At 45.7% G+C, this 20,321-nt stretch overlaps 2 protein-coding genes across 8 annotated transcripts in view; both read left to right on the top strand.

Annotated features, from left to right (window-relative positions):
* The first annotated feature begins 1,793 nt into the window (after positions 1-1,793).
* Positions 1,794-7,061, top strand: Polr2g (RNA polymerase II subunit G). 2 transcript variants are annotated; one of them, XM_031389589.1, is made up of 8 exons: positions 1,794-1,920; positions 2,037-2,146; positions 2,901-3,060; positions 5,645-5,695; positions 5,804-5,869; positions 5,965-6,036; positions 6,534-6,567; positions 6,776-7,061. In XM_031389589.1, exons 1-8 carry the CDS (start codon positions 1,900-1,902, stop codon positions 6,787-6,789), a joined length of 528 nt encoding a protein of 175 aa, XP_031245449.1. In that variant the 5' UTR covers positions 1,794-1,899; the 3' UTR covers positions 6,790-7,061. The 2 variants fall into 2 exon arrangements, with proteins under 2 accessions (XP_031245449.1, XP_031245450.1); XM_031389590.1 differs by having other exon boundaries at positions 1,802-1,911; positions 6,776-7,017.
* A 6,701-nt stretch (positions 7,062-13,762) lies between these two features.
* The window catches only part of Taf6l (TATA-box binding protein associated factor 6 like), a 13,683-nt gene continuing 7,124 nt past the window's right edge, over positions 13,763-20,321 (top strand). Inside the window, exons 1-8 of one of the 6 annotated variants that reach the window (XM_031389574.1) lie at positions 13,763-13,913; positions 14,358-14,387; positions 15,238-15,294; positions 16,575-16,734; positions 17,189-17,275; positions 17,857-18,007; positions 18,145-18,195; positions 18,705-18,799. In XM_031389574.1, the coding sequence (XP_031245434.1) occupies positions 15,287-15,294; positions 16,575-16,734; positions 17,189-17,275; positions 17,857-18,007; positions 18,145-18,195; positions 18,705-18,799 (552 nt within the window). In that variant the 5' untranslated portion in view covers positions 13,763-13,913; positions 14,358-14,387; positions 15,238-15,286. The other 5 variants (XM_031389572.1, XM_031389575.1, XM_031389573.1 and 2 more) reach the window with 5 other exon arrangements.

Below are 20,321 nucleotides of genomic sequence, written 5' to 3'. Positions count from 1 at the left end.
CTGTCCCACAGGGAGGTGGCGCACGCCTTTAATCCCAGCACTTGGGAGGCAGAGGCAGGTGGATTTCTGAGTTCGGGGCCAGCCTGGTCTACAGAGTGAGTTCCAGGACAGCCAGGGCTATACAGAGAAACCCTGCCTCAAATAACCAAATAAATAAATAAATAAATGAGACCCTGTCCCTCAAAGAGGAAAGAAAGTGGGCTGGGGAGATGGCTCAGCGGTTAAGAGCACCAACTGCCCTTCCAAAGGTCCTGAGTTCAAATCCCAGCAACCACATGGTGGCTCACAATCATCCAAAACAAGATCTGACTCCCTCTTCTGGAGTGTCTGAAGACAGCTACAGTGTACCTACATATAATAAATAAATAAATCTTTTTTAAAAAATTACAGCTAGGGCTACACAAAGAAATCCTGTCTCAAAAAACAAAACAAAACAAAACAAAACTAAAGTAATCCTAGTGTATATCTGCATAAGTAATCTTTTTGTTTGTTTGCTGCCTTTTTGGTTTATGTTTTGTTTTTCAAGACAGCATTGTTTTTACGTACCCCTGGCTGTTCTGGAACTCATGTTGTAGACCAAGGCTAGCCTTGAACTCGGAGATCCCCCTGCCTTTGGCTCCCAAAACTGGGACTTAAGGAATGTGCCACCACTTCCAAGTGATATCTTTTTAATTATGTGTACTTAATAATGTATGCTATCTGTGTGTGAGTATGAGCCTATGCATGCTGGTATCCTCTGAGGCTATGAGAGGATTTCTGGTCCCCTTAGAGCTGGAGTTGTGAGACCTCAGATGCAGGTGTTAGTAACTGAACTCGGGTCCACTTCAAGAGCTTTATTTTTACTTATATGTAAAAACCCGTTATTTTTATTTTATCTGTGTGAGTGTTCTGGCTGCATCTTGTCTGTTCTCCACAAGGGTGCTGTGTTCATGGAGGCCAGAGAGGGCATTGGATCCTCTAGGAGTAAAGTATAGATATTTGAGTCACCGTGCTTGTGCTGGGAATCAAACCTAGATCCTTTGGAAGAACAACTATTGATTTTTTAACTGTTGAGCAACCTCCCCAGCTACCTAACCTTGATTTTTTTATTTTACAAGCATAGGTGCTCTGCCTACATGTATCTCTGTGTACCACTCACATGCAGTACTGAAGGAAGCCAGGAGAGGATGTCAGGTAAAATTGTGAGCTACCCTGTGGGTGCTGGGAATTAAATCCTGGACCACTGCAAGAGCAGCAAGTGCTCTTAGGGACTGAGATATTTCTTCAGCCCCCAAAATAAAATTTAAAAAAGAATTTTTTTTTTTTCCAGACAGGGTTTCTCTGTGTATCCCTTGCTGTCCTGGAACTCATTCTGTAGACCAGGTTGGCCTCGAACTCAGAAATTCGTCTACCTCTGCCTCTCAAGTGCTAGGATTAAAGGCGTGCGTCACCACTGCCCGGCTAAGAATTTTTTTTTTTTTTTTTAATGTCTGTAAATGTTTTACAGAGTTTTTATACGCAGCCCTGGTTATCCTGGAACTCACTTTGTAGATAGGGCTTAGCCTTGAATTTAGAGATCCGTCTGCCACGGCTGGGTTGAAGGGCATGTGGCAAAAAGTCAGACCTATAATAACACACTTTTTTTTTTGTCTTTGCTTTTGTTGTTGTTGTTATTTTTTTTAGAGACGGGGTTTTTCTGTGTAATCCTGGCTGTCCCAGAACTTGCTTTAAGTAGGTTGGGAGTATGAGCGCTGGTGGCAGGCCTGGGGGCGGGGCTTCATGTATCCCCGCCCAAGACGTTAAGACTCAATCAGATCTGCGGAAGCGACCCGAGGGAAGTGGTGGGACTTCTGCAAAGTGCTTCCGGAGAGGTCCCTGCGTGGTGAGTTCTGGACGCTGCGGTCCAATCTTCTGCAGAAGATGTTTTATCACGTGAGTTGGGTGCGTGGTAACGGTGAGGGGCAGGGACAGGAGGATCCTGGAGGCCGGCAAGGGCCGACTGGTCGCCTCCTGTCCAAAGGGAGGCTGGCTGAGTCTCTATCTTCCTTTCTCTGCAGATTTCCCTAGAGCACGAGATCCTCCTGCACCCACGATACTTCGGTCCAAACTTGCTCAACACAGTGAAGCAGAAGCTGTTTACCGAGGTGGAGGGGACCTGCACTGGGAAGTGAGTTTCTGATTCACAGTGTCGTCTGCTGAATGCACGCTAGTCTGTAACCTCTACTTAACTCTTTCTGTCAGGGTTTGTCACTTACTCTAAGGAACCCTTTCACCCCTCCAGGCACCCGAAGTAGCCAGTTTTTGCCTGTTTTATACCCTCTGAAAAGTTACTAAACAAAAATTTCTTCCCATACGCGAGATCAGACCGTTATTATGCAAATATTTATGGGTTTTGAGATGGCCTTACTATGGGACCAGGCTGGGCTCTAATTCAAAGATTTGCCTGCCACTGAGTGCTGGGATTAAAGGCTTTCGTCACAACTCTGTCTCTCGTTTGTGGTTTTTTGTTTGTTGGGGTTTTTTTTTGTTGTTTTGTTTTGTTTTTCGAGACAGGGTTTCTCTGTGTAGCCCTGGCTGTCCTGGAACTCACTATGTAGACCAGGCTGTCCTCGAACTCAGAAATCTGCCTGCCTTTGCCTCTCAAGTGCTAGGATTAAAGGCGTGCACCACCGCTGCCCGGCTCGTTTGTGGTTTTTGAAAGACCAGTCTCACCTTTGACCCTGACACGTCCTCCTGCCTTAGCCTACATGGTACTGGGAGAATAGGTGTATGTCAGCATATCTAGGCCTTCTTGGGCATTTACTGTGCAATTATGAGAGCATCATTTGATATTTCAGGTACTGCTCTGTATCCTGTCTCTTCTTCATCATTGAGCCAGGCTTTTCACATACAGTAGCTGTCTTCTTTCATCTTTCCTGCAGATATGGCTTTGTAATTGCTGTCACCACCATTGACAATATTGGTGCTGGTGTGATCCAGCCAGGCCGAGGTTTTGTTCTTTATCCAGTGAAATACAAAGCTATTGTTTTCCGGCCCTTTAAAGGTGAAGTGGTGGATGCTGTGGTCACTCAGGTCAACAAGGTAAGAGTATGATTCATAGAAAGGTTCTGGGGTATTTCCCAAGGTGAGGGTTCAGTCCCCAGTCCACTTAGTTGCCTTAAGTCTCTTGTTGTTGTTAAGATTTATTTTACCTTAGTTTTGTTTTTTTGAGGCAGGGTTTCACTGTCTAACCCTGGCTGTCCTGGAACTCATCCCATAGACCAAACTAGCTTTGAACTCAGACATCTACCCACATCTGCCTCCTGAGTGCTGGGATTAAAGACAACAATTTATTTTATGTTTAATTATGTGTACTTGTATGTTACCTGGTGTGAATGCGAGCCCATGAGTGCTGGTACCTTCTGAGGCATCCAAAGGGTTTCAGGTTCCCTCATAGCTGAAGTTGTGAGACCCTGGATGTGGATGCTAAGAACTGAACTCAGCTCCTCTGCAAGCATTGTTATGGACTCTTATTTAGCCATCTCTTCAATCCCTCAGGTCACTTTTTCGTTCTTCATTTTGCTTACCTGTCAAGTAATATTTCTCATCTAACTTGGGGGGGGGGGTGTCTTCTGAATTAACATCAATAGTCATGCTCCAATAGAAGCCTGCCTTGACTGAGAAGTTACTGTTGACTGATAATATGCAAACTACCCCCTGACTCTTTCTCCAGTCTCCTCTCCAGAACTGAAGATCAAACCCAGGGTCTTATAATGCAGCTAAATTTCCAAGCCCAAGACCTTTTATTTGTTTGCTTCTATTTTTTGAAACAGAGCCTATTTAGCCATGGCTGGCCTTGAACTATGTGGATTTGCCTGTCTCTGCCTCCTAAGTGATAGTATTAAAGACTTTTGCCACCATGGCTGGTTTTTTAAAAAAAAATTTTTTTTTCCTTTTGTTTTTTTGAGACAGGGTTTCTCTGTGTAGCCCTGGCTGTCCTGGAACTCACTCCAGGCTGGCTTCAAACTCAGAAATCCGCCTGCCTCTGCCTCCCAAGTGCTGGGATTAAAGGTGTGCGTCACCACTGCCCGGGCTTTTTTTTTTTTTTTAATGTGAGCATTTACCTGCCTCTGCCTCCCAAGTGGTAGGGATAAAGGCTTTTGCCACCTGGCTTTTTTTTTTTAATTTAATGTGTATGGATGTTTTGCCTTGTCTGCATGCATGCTTGTGTGCCACATGTGTGCTTGGTGCCCAGAACAGGAGTGTAGGCTCTCATAGAACAGCAATTAACAGAAGGATGTAAGCTGCCTTGCAGGTTCCGGGACCCAAACCTGATTCCTTTGGAAGAGCAACTAGTTTTCTCAACCACTTGAGTCATTGTTCTAGCTCAACCCCCAGCTCTTTTTAAAATAAAAGCTGAGGTGAGAAGGCCTGGTATGGTGTCCCAGGCCTGTGATTCTTGCACTTGGGAAGCTGAAGTAGGAAATTTTAAGCTGCCATGGGCTACAGAGTGATGATAGTCTGTCTTAAACAAAAAAATAAGGATCTGGGATGATATTGTTTGGTGGGTAAAGTGTTTTCTGTGCAAGCATCAGGACTTGAGTTCTGATTCCGAGTACCCTGTACCCTGTAAAATCCAGGCTTAGGGGGCTCGTGAGATGGCTCAGCGGGTAAGAGCACTGACTGCTCTTCCAAAAGTCCTTAGTTCAAATCCCAGCAAGCACATGGTGGCTCACCACCACCAGTAGCGAGGTCTGATGCACTCTTCTGGTGTATCTGAAGTCAGCTACAGTGTACTTATGTATAATAATAAATAAATCTTTAAAAAAAAAATCCAGGCTTAGTAATATGAGCCTGTAATTCTCTCTACTTAGGAGGATGAGATGGATCACAAGTTCAAGACCTGCATGGGCTATATAAAGTAAATGCAAGGTTAGATAGTGTAATTTAGTGGTACCCTGTCTTAAACTTAAAGCTAAGGGTTATAGCTCAGACCACCTGCTGGTACTATAGAACCTGGGTTTGACTCCCAGCATCTACATAGTGGCTCACAATCTTCTGTAACTCCTAATTCTGCAGAATCCCAAAACTGTCTTCTGGCTTCCACGGGCACTGCATGGTGCACAGGCGCACGTGAGGACAGAATACTCTTACCCATAAAAATAATGAAGAATAAAAATGTAAAGAAATGAAAGATTACAGAGAAATGAAAACAAATGCTACAATTTAAACTGTTACAAAACATGAAGCTGGGCGGTGGTGGCACATGCCTTTAATCCCAGCACTTGGGAGGCAGAGGCAGGCGGATTTCTGAGTTCGAGGCCAGCCTGGTCTACAAAGTGAGTTCCAGGACAACCAGGGCTACTCAGGGAAACCCTGTCTCGAAAAACCAAGAAAAAAAAAAAACCATGGATAATATGATTAGAAATCAGATAAAGAGTGGCCAGGCGATGGTAGAGAACACCTTTAGTCCCAGCACTTGGGAGGCAGAGGCAGGTGGATTTCTGAGTTTGAGGCCAGCCTGGTCTACAGAGTAAGTTCCAGGACAGCCAAGGCTACACAGAGAAACCCTGTCTCGAAAATAAAAAAAAAAAAAAAAAAAAAAAAAAAAAAGAAATCAGATAAAGATCAGACAGATAAAGATGCTTCAAAGCCTTTGAATCAAGATTATTCATTCTCCTTGTAGGTTGGACTCTTCACAGAAATTGGGCCCATGTCTTGCTTCATCTCTCGACACGTAAGTCTGGGCATCCGGGGTAGAGCCAAGGAAGAGAAGCCAGTCCGTGACTGTCATCTATTGATGCAGCTGTTTGAAGTGCTAACCTTTGTGTTAATTTCCTTCTAGTCCATCCCTTCAGAGATGGAGTTTGATCCAAATTCAAACCCCCCTTGTTATAAGACCATGGATGAGGTGAGCGCATGAGGAGTTGGTGAGAGGGATGAGGATAAGCCGTCCTGAGACTGGGCCTGAGTCTGCTTGACTACATTGTTCTCTCCTTTCCACAGGACATTGTGATTCAGCAGGACGATGAGATACGCTTGAAGATCGTGGGGACGCGTGTAGACAAGAATGACATTGTGAGCTTTTCTTGCCTATAGCCCAGACTGGCTTGCAACTCATGAACCTCCTGTCTCAGCCTCCTAATTAGAAGTAATCGGCCAGGATCATCATTTGCAGCTGAGAGCTATGGATTTCTCCTTTCTTTTTTAGAACATCACTATTTTAGTATTTTGTAATAGTATTTTACTATTTTAGTATTTAGTATTTAGTATTTTAGTATTTAGTATTTTGAATTATTTATGTGGGTGTGTGTTGGGCATACACACTCGTCACAGTATGACATTTAGAGAGCTTTCAAGTTCTCTTGTGCTGCTGTGTATTTGTTGGGTGGAGGTCAGGTCATCAGGATGTGACCTTCTGCGCTGTGTTACCGGCCCAAGAAATGCTGACCTCTTGCCATCCACAGTTGTTGGGGGTTCTGTGCTCTTTTTCCATGGGGAGGGGATGGATGCCAGAAGGCTTGGACTCCGGGTGGGGCCTTGCCTCACCTTCCTTCCTCTCTTTCCTCCCACAGTTTGCTATTGGCTCTCTGATGGACGATTACTTGGGTGAGTGTCTGACACAGGTGCTGGTCCTATTCCTTGAGGGAGGGAGGTATGCAGAGGGGCTGCAATAGGATTTAACATCCCAGGCAGACATAAGAAGTTCTCCTTCTGTTCTCCTGGAGTCAGATACCTGTCCTTAGGGTGGGAAATCTGGCTTTTGGCTGCCTGGGAACTCAGTGTCTAACTGATATGTTCTTTCCTGATTTCGTAGGACTGGTGAGCTGAGGGAAGGTGCCTCCAGCTTGGTTTGATCCTGATTTAGAAAATGTGACTTTCCGACTTGAGTTCAGCACCAACTTGACTTTCCTACCAGAGGTTCAATCTGGCCACTGTTAGGGAGGCAAGGAAGGTTCCTTGTCCCCAGCTGTCTCTTCCAGCTGAGCTGTGCCCTGTGCCCTCAGACTTTATCCTGTGTTCTAACCATAAACATGTTTGCCTTGGTTCTCCTGGAAATGTTGTCTTCTCTTAGTAGGAATTAAAGCTGTTTATTTATTTTATTTTTGGTTTGGTTTTATGCTTTTGTTTTCCTTTTTTTTTTTCCGAGACAGGGTTTTTCTGAGTAGCCCTGGCTGTCCTGGAACTCACTCTGTAGACCAGGCTGGCCTCGAACTCAGAAATCCGCCTGCCTCTGCCTTCCAAGTGCAAGGATTAAAGGTGTGCGCCACCACCACCCAGTGTTTTTTTTGTTTTGTTTTGTTTTGTTTTTTTTAAGATTTATTTATTGGGCTAGAGCAGTGGCTCAGAGGTTAAGATCACTGACTGCTCTTCCAGAGGTCCTGAGTTCAAGTCCCAGCAACCACATGGTGGCTTACAACCATCTATAATGAGGTCTGGTGTCCTCTTCTGGTGTGTCTGAATAAATAAATCTTTGGGCCGGAGTGAGCAGGGACTGAGCGAGCTGGGTCTACCAGAGTGAGCAGAGGTCCTAAAAGTCAATTCCCAACAACCAGATGAAGGCTCACAACTATCTGTACAGCTACAGTGTGTACTCATATACATAAAATAAAGGAGAAAATATTTTTAAAAAATTTTTTTAAGTATTTATTTGCTGGGCAGTGGTGGTGCACGCCTTTAATTCCAGCACTTGGGAGGCAGAGGCAGGCAGATTTCTGAGTTTGAGGCCAGCCTGGTCTACAGAGTGAGTTCCAGGATAGCCAGGGCTATACAGAGGAAACCTTGTCTCGAAAATACAAAAAAAAAAAGTATTTATTTTAGGGGGCTGGAGAGATGGCTCAATGGTTAAGAGCACTGACTGCTCTTCCAGAGGTCCTGAGTTCAAATCCCAGCAACCACATGGTGGATCACAACCATCTGTGATGGGATCAGATACCCTCTTCTGGTGTGTCTGAAGACAGCTACAGTGTACTTATATACATAAAATAAATTAAAAAACCTAGAAAAAAAAGTATTTATTTTATGTATGAGTACACTGTAGCTGTCTTCAGACACACCAGAAGAGGGTAGGAGATCCCATTACAGATGGTTGTGAGGCACAGTCTTAGGGTTTTTATTCCTGCACAAAACATCATGACCAAGAAGCAAGTTGGGGAGTATTTATTCAGTTTACATTTCCACGTTGCTGTTCATCACCAAAGGAAGTCAGGACTGGAACTCAAGCAGGTCAGGAAGCAGGAGCTGATGTAGAGACCATGGAGGGGTGTTACTTAATGGATTACTTCCCCTGGCTTGCTCAGCTTGGTTTTTGTAGAACTCAAGACAAACAGCCCAGGGATGGCACCACCCACAATGGGCCCTCCCACCCTTGATCAGTAATTGAGAAAATACCTTACAGCTGGATCTCATGGAGGCATTTCCTCAAGGGAGGCTTCATTCTCTGTGATAACTCCAGCTTATGTCAAGTTGACACAAAACCAACCAGTACACCTACCATGTGGTTGCTGAGAATCGAACTCAGGACCTTTGGAAGAGCTGTCATTGCTCATAACCACTGAGCCATCTTTCCAGCCCCTGTTTTTGTTTTGTTTTTGAGATAGGGTTTTTCTGAATAGCCCTGGCTATTCTGGAACTTTATCTCTAGACCAGGCTGGCCTTGAACCCAGAGATGAGTGTGCCTCTGCCTCCTGAGTGCTGGGATTAAAGATGTGTACCATCACCACCCAGCTTGAACAAGAACTTTATTATCATTGTTTGCTTTTGAGATATGTTCTCAGATAATCTATACTAGCCTTCAATTACTCTGTGTTCTAGGCTGGCTTTGAATTCCTGCTCCTTCTGGATCCACCTTCCAAGTGTAATGATTGTAGGTGTGTGCCACCATCCTGTTTTGTTATTTAAGGGCCATGTGGCCAGTTGCTCAAGGATTACATCTTACATAATAAAGACCCAGTTGCTGCAGCATTCTATCTGTTCAATCACATTAGGGCATTGACAGGCCTGTGATTGGACAGCTATAGAGAGATGGAGCTAGAGTTTGAGGAGGGAAAAAAGGCAGAGCAGGAAGGGGAGATTTTTCATCATGGAATCAGAGGATGATAAAGAGTCAGACCCCTAGTGGTTATACAACCAAGCAAAGGTTTTTACAAAATAGATTAGTTGGGTTAGAATATTGTCTTTGTTGTTTGGTTCTGGAATTATTGTATTGGCATCTTGTAAATTGTGTTATTATTATATAAACCTGATTGGATAATTAAGTCTTAAGAACCATGCATCACCTACCTACCGGGTCCTAGGCGCTAGCTAGATGAATGATTGTAGGGGTGTGTAAGGCATTGCACATGAGTGAGATGTTCCTGCTAGCTGGGAGAGAATAACAAGAGCCTGCTGGGACATGGTGATGGCAGACATGATGACATGGTACCAGATCAAGAACATGGCCCTGCTGGAAAGGGAGTTTGTGGGGTGGATTCATTTTTTAATAATTCCTGAAACACCCAGTGTTAATTGTGTTGAATTTCAGAAACTCTTTTTGTTTTTTTTTGTTTTTTCGAGAAAGGGTTTCTCTGTGTAGCCTTGGCTGTCCTGGAACTCACTCTGTAGACCAGGCTGGCCTTGAACTCAGAAATCCACCTGCCTCTGCCTCCCAAGTGCTGGGACTAAAGGCGTGCACCACCGCCTCCCAAGTGCTGGGACTAAAGGCGTGCACCACCACCGCCTGGTCAGAAACTCTTAAAAGCTGATGCTTCTTGGTGAGGTGACTCATATATGTCTTCAAGCTTAGCTCTAGGAAGACAGAAATAATTGGGAAAGTTCCAGGCCAGCCAGGCATACAGTGTGAGACCCTGCCTCAATAACAAATAACAATAGAGATGGGGCTGGAGAGATGGCTCAGTGGTTAAAGGCACTGACTGCTCTTCCAGAGGTCCTGAGTTCAGTTCCCAGCAACCACATGGTAGTTCACAGCCATCTACAGTGGGATCCAATGCCCTCTTCTGGTGTGTCTGAAGACAGCTACAGTATACTCATACATAAAATAAATCTTTAAAAAAGAGAAAAACAACAGAGACCTTACCTTAATAATAATACAGTTTTTTTTTTTGGTATTTCTTTTTTTTGTTGTTTTTTTTAAAACCTTTCTCTGAAGTAGACTCACTTTTTAAAAAAAGATTTATTTATTTATTCATTTATTTATTTTTTTGGTGTTTTTCCAGACAGGGTTTCTCTGTGTAGTCCTGGAACTCATGCTGTAGACCAGGCTGGCCTCGAACTCAGAAATCCGCCTGCCTCTGCCTCCGAAGTGCTGGGATTAAAGGCGTGCACTACCACTGCCCAGCAATAATACAGTTTTTAAAAGTACATAATAAATGAAAAGCTGAAGCATCTAGAATGGTGTCTGAAAAATGATAGAAGAAACTGACTTGCTTTTCCACTTCTGCTGCTGTCGAGTTACATGGAGTCGTGCAGAGATCCCTCTAGTGCAATCTGAAGAAGGCACTGCTGCTGGGGGTGTAATGGATGTCAATACTGCTCTCTAAGAGGTGCTAAAGACAGCCCTCATTCATGATGGCCTAGCACGTGGCAAACACGAAGCTGCCAAACACCAAGCCCCTTTCTGTGCTTGCATCCAACAGGGAAGAACTCGTGTACCAAGCTGGTGAAGGTACTTTGTGACAAGCACCAAATCAACCTAATTATAGTTGACAATAAGAAACTCAGGGAAAGGTGGTCCTCTGTAAAATCAATCAAGAGAAAAGCCACATAAAGCAGTTGTTTGCAGGTGTGTAGTGGTTAGGAACTGTGGCAAAGAACTTCAGGCTTAGGATATCATCAAGGAGTACTTCAAATGCAAGAGATGAATAAATAAAAAATTTGTCTCAAAAAAAAGAGGAAGAAAAAGTAGAAGAGGAGGAGGAGGAAGAAGAAGAAAAGAGAAAAATAAATGGACTCTAGGGCTGGAGAGATGGCTCAGAGGTTAAGAACACTGTCTGCTCTTCCAGAGGTCCTGAGTTCAATTCCCAGCAACCACATGGTGGCTCACAACCATCTGTAATGAGACCTGGTGCCCTCTTCTGATGTGCAGGCATATATGCAGACAGAACATTGTATACATAATAAATAAATCTTTTAAAAAAAAGAAAGAAAGTAAAGAAATGGACTCTACTATGGCTCTGTTTCCCTAGTCTTATTACCACTCCTGGACAAAGGTTCTGTCATTTCTCATCAGCCTTCATGTTGGATTTTGTATTTAAAATGTTCTTAGTTTAATCCCAGCACTTGGGAGGCAGAGGCAGGCAGATTTCTGAGTTCGAGGCCAGCCTGGTCTACAGAGTGAGTTCCAGGATAGCCAGGGCTACATAGAGAAACCCTGTCCTGAAAAAAAAAAAAAGTTCTTGTTGGAAATGGGTGTAAGCCCATTTTGAGATTCTGCCTCAAAAAACAAAACAAAACAAAATGTTCTTAATTGAAATGTTGATAAAATTGTAGGTTCAGATTACTACCACGCCTCCCACCTCCATTTGTTAGACAGGGTCTCCCTGTGCGGTGCTCGTTGGGCCTGGGAATCACGGAGATTTTTCTGGCTTCTGCCTTCTGACCTTGGCCTGTGCTACAGTGCCTGGCTTTGATCTTTTAAAGTCACTAGTAGGGAAGTCTAAAGTTAGGATTCCATCTGCTACAATGTGGCCCCGATGCTAATTAGAGAGAAAGGGAGGGAAGATAAGCTCTTTACAGGGTGAAGTGGGAATTTCTTAGGTCTGACACCTGTGTGAGCTTACTTGGTTGCCTAGGTGACATGACATGTTGCTAAGGACTAACTTTCAGTGTGGGATGCTTGTCCTTGAGACTGTCTTAGGCATGTACAATTAGGGATCAAACCTCTAAAAGTGTAAGTCTGCTCATTAAAGAGTAGAATTCTTTGTATGTAAGAGAATGCCTTAAGCTAAAGTGTGGGTAGGGTTTGCTAAGGTTACCTGGTACTGCTCAGAGGCAGTAGGGGCCTTACCCTGAGCTCAGGCCACTTTAGTGATGAGGGTGGAATGGCTTAGCACAGTGATCCATCCCAGATGGCACCCACAGTAGCCACTTTTTTTTCCTGTGGTAAATGTCGATCTCATTACTGCCTTCCTAAGCACCTGCTTCTGCCCCAGTTGGGAGTAAATAAATCCCAGACAGATTATATACAGCTTTACTAGATCTGATAGGACCTGGTCAGGTCTGGGCCTCCTTCCATCCTCTCGTGCTTCTAAGTGGCAATGATTGTATAAATGTGAGCAACCGAAACGCTACTGACTGAGCTGATAAACTAAGACCTCTGGGAATGGCCTCGCTTTCATAGCCGGACAGACACTTCAGTGTTCAAACATGGAAACCACACCAAATGTCAACAAAACTGGGAGAGACTCAGTAGGGTCATTAGCCTCAGGTGGTGTTGCCATGGCAACCCCAGTTCCATCCATCTGGCTTTTTCAACTCAGTCTTAGAGTATTCTCTTTTCTAAGAGGCAGCAGCAGCAGTATCAAAACCTCAAAGAAAGAATGGTGGATGGGCTGGAGAGATGGCTTAGTGGGTAAGAGCACCAACTGCTCTTCCGAAGGTCCTGAGTTCAAATCCTAGCAACCACATGGTGGCTCACAACCATCTCATAAGGAGATCTGATGCTCCCTTCTGGTGTGTCTCAAGACAGCTACAGTGTACTTATTTACAATAATAAATAGATCTTTGGGCCTGATGTGTAAGTCATCACACATCACACAGACTACTCATAAGGTCTGTGACTCTAGATAACCCTGAAAATAAAAAATAAGCCAGGCAGCAGTGGTGCACGCCTTTAATTCCAGCGCACTTGGGAGGCAGAGGCAGTCGGATTTCTCAGTTCGAGGCTAGCCTTGTCTACAGAGTGAGTTCCAGGACAGCCAGGGCTATACAGAGAAACCCTGTCTCAAAAAAACAAAACAAAACAAAAAACCAAAAAAACAAACAAAACAAAACAAAACCACAAAAATAAATAAATAAATAAAATAAAAAATAAATCAAGGATATAGCTCAGTGGTAGAACACTTATCTATCAGATGCAAAGCTGTAGGTTTGATCACCTAAACCACAGTAAATACATTTTACTCTTAGGGTTTCAAATATCCCAGGTTAGCCTTAAGCTTGATATATAGCCGAGGATAACATTGAACTTCTTTTTTATTCGAGACAGGGTTTCTCTGTGTATCCCTGGCGGTCCTGGAACTTACTCTGTAGACTAGGTTGGCCTCAAACTCGGAAATCCACCTGCCTCTGCCTCCCAAGTTCTGGGATTAAGGCGCGCGCCACCACTGCCCAGCAATATTGAACTCCTGATCCTCCCACTTTCGTCCCCCAAGGGCTGGTTAGTTCATGTCCTGCAAGTACTAGACAAGCATACTACCAAGTGATGTGTATCCAGCTTTACACAGGACTGTTGAGATGGTGAAGACAAGTAAAAGAGCTTGTTGCTTAAACCCGACAATGTGAGTTCCACTCTTGGTGCCTACATGGTGGAACAAGAGCATCAACTCCTCCAAAATTGTCCTCTTATTTGCAAGTACATGCACACACACACAAAGAATTAAACTTTTTTTTAAGACCAGAAAGTGGAAAGCGGTATGGTAGCACACACCTTTGATCCCAGCATCTGGCAACAGAGAAAGGCCTATGAGTTCAAGGCCAGCTTGTTTTACGCGGTGAACTCGAATTCAATGTAAGCCAAGGAACACTCTCGTGTTAGCTAACCAACAAGAGCTGTTGCTTTAAGAAGCGCCACTCACGTGACCAACGACACCTTAGGGCCTTTACCCGCACATACACACTGACCAATCTTGAGGTGGGACGCCTCTTTGGTGGGCGGAAAACTCAGTAGACGGCCACCGATTGGCTCCGCGTATGGAGGGCGGAGCCTGGGAGCCGAGAGAGGGAATTACCGTGAGCCGGTGAGTGGAAGCAGCCGCCGCCTCCCTAGCAGGCGTCCTCCCAACTCTGGAGTCCGCAGGTGAGCAGGTCCTGCCCCAACTCAGGGATCGCTTCCCGCGGTGGGCTGCTCACCCGCCTCGGACCCCGCGGGTCCCGCCCCTTTCACTGAGCACGTGACACAAGTTCTGTAACCTCTGACCTCCCAACTCGACCCCACACCCTTTGGATCTGGGATGGAGGAAGGTGGGTGGGAGGATGCGCAACCCTAGAAGTCCTTGTAGGTCGGTTCCCACGCCTTCCTGGTCAGGAAGACTTGGAACTGAGGGAGTGCAGGGCAGGAGACTAAGGAGTGGGAGACCTTGGTCACAGACCGGATTTTGTGAGGTCTCAAAACAGGGCTACATAATAGAGAAACTCCCTTCTGGCTTTCTACTTGTACAACACTGAATGCTTCCATTTTACAGGTGGGGAAACTGAAGCATACTCATCCAGTGGTGAGTCTAGTGGTGGGACTTCAAATCTTTGAGCTACAAAGCAAGGCCTAGTACAAACACAAGCCTACTGCTCATGAATACTTTATCCTGAGTTGAATTACAACAGTGGTTTGAGACCCTGCAATCTAATTGCTCAGTGCTTAGTGTTTGGTCTTGGACAGTTCACACAATCTTTCTGAGCTAAGACTGCCTCAGCTTTGTGAAATGGACAAATGTTACAATTATATATTTCATTGTTAGTGAGGATAGGATGAGGTCATAGAATGTTGCTAGCTGGAAGCCACAGGCATTTATGTGTTTAGAAAAATAGTTAGGCTGGAGAGATGGCTGAGCAGGTGGCTACTCTTTGGGAGGATCCAGGTTCAATTCTCAGCACCACATGGCAGGTCACAACTGTCTGTAACTCCAGTTCCAGGGGACCTGGCACCCTCACACAGACATATACATGCAGGCGAAACACCAATGCACATAAAAGTGAATAAATCTTTTTTTGTTGTTTTTGTTTTTGTTTTTGTTTTTGTTTTGAGAGAGGGTTTCTCTGTGTAATCCTGGCTGTCCTGTAACTCACAATGTAGCCTCAAACTCAGAAACCCGCTTGCCTTTGCCTCCCAAGTGCTAGGATCAAAGGTGTGTCACTACTGCCTCGCTGTGAATGAATCTTAAAAAAAAAAAGGCTATTTATGGCCAGAAGTACTGATCCATGCCCTTAATTCTAGCACTCGTGGGTGGCTGGGGGGCAGAGGCAGAAAGATCTCTGCGAATTGGAGGTCAGCCTGGTCTAGAGAGTGACTTCTAGAACTAAATAGACATTGTCTAGAAATCAAAGAACAACTATCCTTTCTTTTTTCAGCAAGTCTTAATGAGGGCATAGTATGTGCTGACCCTGCTGGAGGCCTGGGATGCAAAGGTGAGCATACAGATCATGGTCTTTACTACTGTGCAACTTACAGTCTGCTGGGGAACTGCATGCTGACCACCCCTCCCCCCAGCACCCTTCAAAAAAAGAAGCATGTTGTGTAGTTACATGCTATTCGAACCTAAGGTGTCATACGTGTTAAGAAAGCCCTCTGCCCTGGGCAGTGGTGGCACATGCCTTTAATCCCAAAGAGTGGAGGTTGGGGAAAGTTTCAAGGAAGAAGTCGAGCTTGAGCCAGGCCTTAAAATGTGCTGAGAAAAATGAGCTTGAAGAAATAAAAAGGCATGCTGGGTAAAGAAACAGCTTGAAGAAACATGGGGTTGTTGACCTGTCTTGGTATATAGCTCTGGGGCATGGAGTTGAGGGAGGAAGGTAGTTGGGAAGCAGAGACAGGCGGATTTCTGAGTTCGAGGCCAGCCTGGTCTACAGAGTGAGTTCCAGGACAGCCAGGGCTACACAGAGAAACCCTGTCTTGAAAAACAAAAAAGAAAAAGAAAGCTCTCTGCCACCGAGCTGTATCTCCATACTTTTTTTTTTTCTTTCTAGACAGGGTTTCTCTGTGTAGCCCAGGCTGTCCTGGAACTCACTCTGTAGACCAGGCTGGCTTTGAATTCAGAGATCCACCTGCCTCTGCCTCCCTAGTGCTGGGATTAAAGGCATGTGCTACCACTGCCAGGCTCCAGCCTTCTTTTTACATCTTATTTTTAGATAGTCTGAGTTGTTAGGGTAACCTTGAACTCACTTCATAGTTCTGGGGGACTTTGAACTATTATTTATCCTTCTGCCTCATAACTGAAGACAAGTGACAAGGACAGTTATGCACCTGGGAAAGCCTCCCTGACATTCAAACAGGGATCTGAAGGGGTGAGTAGGTGATTTCTCACTGAGTCAAAGAGATTTAGGGAGAACAAAGAAGGGGTAGTGTCAAACAGAAGAAAGGCAAAACACATGTATTGCCTTCCCATCATGGGTCAGAATCTTTCTTTATTACAAAAGCAACAGGAACCACTGGGAAGTTGGCCATGTGGGCTGTGCAGGTTGCACATTGGTTCTGGAGATAAAGAATAATGAACCCTTGCTGGGATCCTAGGAGCATTCCTAGGTGGGTCATTTTGGACCAGCGTCGTGCTGAGCCTCTGGGCTCCAGGCTCCATCTTTGTGGCTTATAAAGCAAGATGAGCAGGCATGGTTGAAATGGTCTTGCCTGCCTCACCCTTGGAGGAATCTCAGAGATACTGGGCAGCTTTTCCACCTTCTTTCTCCACTTGCAGCTCCACCGGGGCCATGTCAGAAAGAGAAGAGAGGAGGTTTGTGGAGATCCCTCGGGAGTCAGTCCGACTCATGGCAGAGAGCACAGGGATAGAGCTGAGTGACGAGGTGGCTGCTCTGCTTGCTGAAGATGTGTGCTACCGCCTCAGAGAGGCCACACAGGTGTGCTGCTCTCAGTTCCCCTCATTCCTCCCTTTGCTCTTCCCTGTTGTTACCTCTTCCCACACTGACATGCTCAACAACAAATGTATATCAGGTACCTTGTGCTTTGAGGTCAGAAGACAGTCTGGGCCCATGCCTTTTAAAGAGTCTCTTTCTAGCCAGTGAGGCATCTAGAAAAGAAAACACTTGCTGGGCACTTTCTCATGACACTTTCTCATAGTGTCCTGCTGCCTAAGCAAAATAGATGGATAGTGACACTCTGCACATGAGACACTGAGGCACACAGCGGGGCCATGACATGCGGAAGGTGTATAAAAGCTGAGCTGGAAATGCAGGCTTCCTGATTGCTGGTGTGGGGTTCTCTTTGTTTTTTCAGTCTAGTCCATTTCCCTTGGGGGGGTTCCCACATTTGCTCCCTGCCCCCTGATTCTGGATTCTGTTCCTCCCCTCCCAGAATAGCTCTCAGTTCATGAAACACACCAAACGAAGGAAGCTGACGGTGGAGGACTTCAACAGGGCTCTCAGGTGGAGCAGTGTGGAGGTCAGTGGAATGTGGCCATAGAGAGCCCAGGGGATGTGAAGCTACCCTCTCCTGTTCAGACAGGGATGGCAGTGTGGTGAGACATGGGGACAAACACCCAACGCAGCAGGCCAGGTGCTGGGCCCAAAGAGTGGAGGTTGGGGAAAGTTTCAAGGAAGAAGTCGAGCTTGAGCCAGGCCTTAAAATGTGCTGAGAAAAATGAGCTTGAAGAAATAAAAAGGCATGCTGGGTAAAGAAACAGCTTGAAGAAACATGGGGTTGTTGACCTGTCTTGGTATATAGCTCTGGGGCATGGAGTTGAGGGAGGAAGGTAGTATGTCTTAGAGTTGTTTGGGTGTGAATGGGAGAGACTGGCACTTTAGCAGTGGGGCATAGAACCCTTACAGTTATGTGAGGAAAGACAACATATAACCTTGACCCAGTGAACCCCAGGCAGCTCTGGACTCCAGGCATCTCTGGCTTCCTGGGACATCTGGACTACCCTCCAGCGTAGGCTTCCTGCCCCGGATCGGAAGAGCTGAATCCTGGCTGTTTTCCCTTCACTGAATTCACCCTGCCTTGTCAATTCTCTTTTTCCTCAGGCTGTGTGTGGCTATGGGTCCCAGGAAGCATTGCCCTTGCGCCCTGCAAGGGAGGGTGAACTCTACTTTCCAGAGGATCGAGAAGTGAACCTGGTGGAGCTGGCACTAGCCACCAACATCCCCAAGGGCTGTGCAGAGACAGCTGTCAGAGGTGGCTGCTAGGGTCCTTCTTGGGGTTAGGACAGGAACTGAGTGATCTGAGTGGTGCTGATGGGCCAACTTTCAGGTAGGGCAGAATTTGGAGGGGTAAAATCCCAACTGACATCCACCTGTATCATCTGATTCTAGTTCATGTCTCCTACCTGGATGGCAAAGGAAACCTGGCCCCTCAGGGATCAGGTAAGATAGTGTGGATAGTAGGCTGTCTGAAAGAGCTCTGTAGGAGTGAAGGGCCTCTGTGCCTTTCGGTCTGCATCTCACAAGCTTGTATGGGTGCCTGCTGTGTTCTGAAGGGACACAGGTCCTTGTCCAGAGGCTTATGGGTACAGGTAGAGAACCCTGACCTGTTACCATTCATTATGGTGGAGGTCAAGACAGATGTCTGGGTTGCATCTGAGGTTCCGGAGAAGTATGTTACGTCCAGGGTATGCTGAGCAGAGAGTCAGAGAGCCTGAGGCTTGTCCATGGGAAGCTTGAGAACTGAGCAGGGATCTATGGGGCAGAGGGTGGGTGGGAGTCGATAGAGCCGAGACCCATGGAACCTACCTGATCAGAGTACTGCTGGAGCCTGTGCCAGGTTGTTCTGCTTGAATGGGTTCCTTGTGGGTGGGTGTAGTTCTGGTTGGAGGGCAGAGCCTCCAGAAGGCTATCCCTCCATCTGTGACTACTTCTTTCCTATCTCCTCACAGTGCCCAGTGCAGTGTCTTCACTGACAGATGACCTGCTCAAATACTACCAGCAAGTGACACGGGCTGTACTGGGCGATGACCCACAGCTGATGAAGGTGAAAGAGTGAGCCTGACTAGGCATAAAGTCAAAGTTTTCAAACGCAAGATAATTTGAGCTATCTGGCTCTTATCCTCCATAGGTGAACTAGTTCCGATGGGGAAGCTGTTTTCCAGTGGTGTGTGTGCTCTGATGGTCTCCTGCTCTGCCAGTCCCAAGTCCTCTATGCTAGAAGAGTAGAAACCTTTCTTCCTTGGGCAGCGGGCAGCACAACATGGGCTTCTAATGATTGTGTTCCCATACCTTCATTTAGATTCCTTTTTTGGGGGGGTGTCCATTGATCTGGAACCAATTGAGACATTTATTTATCTGGACTTGGTAAGGAAAGGAGAAGAAATAGAGATCCAGGTCAGGTGCCCCTGGTTGCTCAGCCTGTTCTACAGACTTAAGTTCCTGGGCGGTAGCCACTGCCATTGGTTTAACCTCTGGATACCGCCCATCGTCTTTCTTCTTCTGCCCATGGCCAGATGAGGGCTATGGTTTGCTCCATCATGTTACCTTTCCGTGTGCAGTTTAGATCTTCCACCTTCACATATCTAATTGCTGTTATTTTGCTTAAAAAACTAGGAATGTTGCCAGCATTCATTTCTATCCCCAGAACTTAGCTGGTAGGCCACCCCTGTCATTGACTAGCATGTGCAGAAGCCTGGATTGGAGCCCCAACACTCAGAAGCAGGCATGGTGGCATGGGCCTATAGTATCAGCACTGGTTGGAAGATTGCAACTGTGAGGCTGGGCTGTGGGTTACTTTGTAAGGCCCAGTCTCAGTAGACAACAAAACCCAAGGAAGCAAAGATTTCCCTTTTGCTTTGCTTCTTAGTCACCTGTACCTAGCAGCTGTGAGGCCTGGAGCTAAGCCCCTCTATACTTTCAGATCCTTATCCCGAGGAGGGTCCAAGTCATAGCAGTTTATGGATGAGGTGGCTTTCTTTGGTTGGTTTATGTTTTTGAAACAGGGTCTCTCTATGTAGGTTGGCCTGGAACTCTGTGCAGGCTCAGCTGACCTTGAACTTGAGAGATCTGCCTGCTTCCTTCCCTGGAGCATGAGGATTAAGGGGCACCACCCTGCCCAGCTGTTTGCTTTTTTCAGTTGGTTTGCTTTTTTCAGGACAGGTTATTTTGTTTTGTTTTGTTTTGTTTCTTGGTTGTCCTAAAAGTTGCTCTGTAGACCAGGCTGACCTTGAACTCACAGAGATCCTCCTACCTTTGCTGGGGATTAATGTCATGTGCCACCATCACCTAGCTGCTTTTTAATTTTTTTAAAGAAATATTTCTTTTTTACTTGATGTATATGAGTGTTTTGCCTACATGCATGTAAGTGTATCATCTTTGCTCAGTGCCCATGGAGGTCAGAAAAGGGAGTGTGTCCCCTACAACTAGAGTTACAGACAGTTGTAAGCTGTTATGTGAGAGCTAGGAAATGAACCTTGGTCCTCTGTAAGAACAGCTATTGCTGGAGAGATGGCTCAGTGGTTAAGAGCACGGACTGCTCTTCCAAAGGTCCTGAGTTCAAATCCCAG

Source organism: Mastomys coucha, unplaced genomic scaffold (genome assembly GCF_008632895.1).
Source record: "Mastomys coucha isolate ucsf_1 unplaced genomic scaffold, UCSF_Mcou_1 pScaffold21, whole genome shotgun sequence".
Lineage (NCBI taxonomy): Eukaryota > Metazoa > Chordata > Mammalia > Rodentia > Muridae > Mastomys > Mastomys coucha.
Note: the sequence above shows the minus strand (reverse complement) of the source record. Positions and strands in the feature narration are given on the sequence as shown.

What these genes read in the sequence shown, in the direction of transcription:
- Polr2g (XM_031389589.1), top strand. Translation starts at nt 1,900, where the DNA reads ATGTTTTATCACGTGAGTTGG. An exon ending in GTTATAAGACCATGGATGAG is followed by an intron (nt 5,870 to 5,964) that starts GTGAGCGCATGA and finishes TCCTTTCCACAG; the next exon opens with GACATTGTGATTCAGCAGGA. An exon ending in GTGTAGACAAGAATGACATT is followed by an intron (nt 6,037 to 6,533) that starts GTGAGCTTTTCT and finishes TTCCTCCCACAG; the next exon opens with TTTGCTATTGGCTCTCTGAT.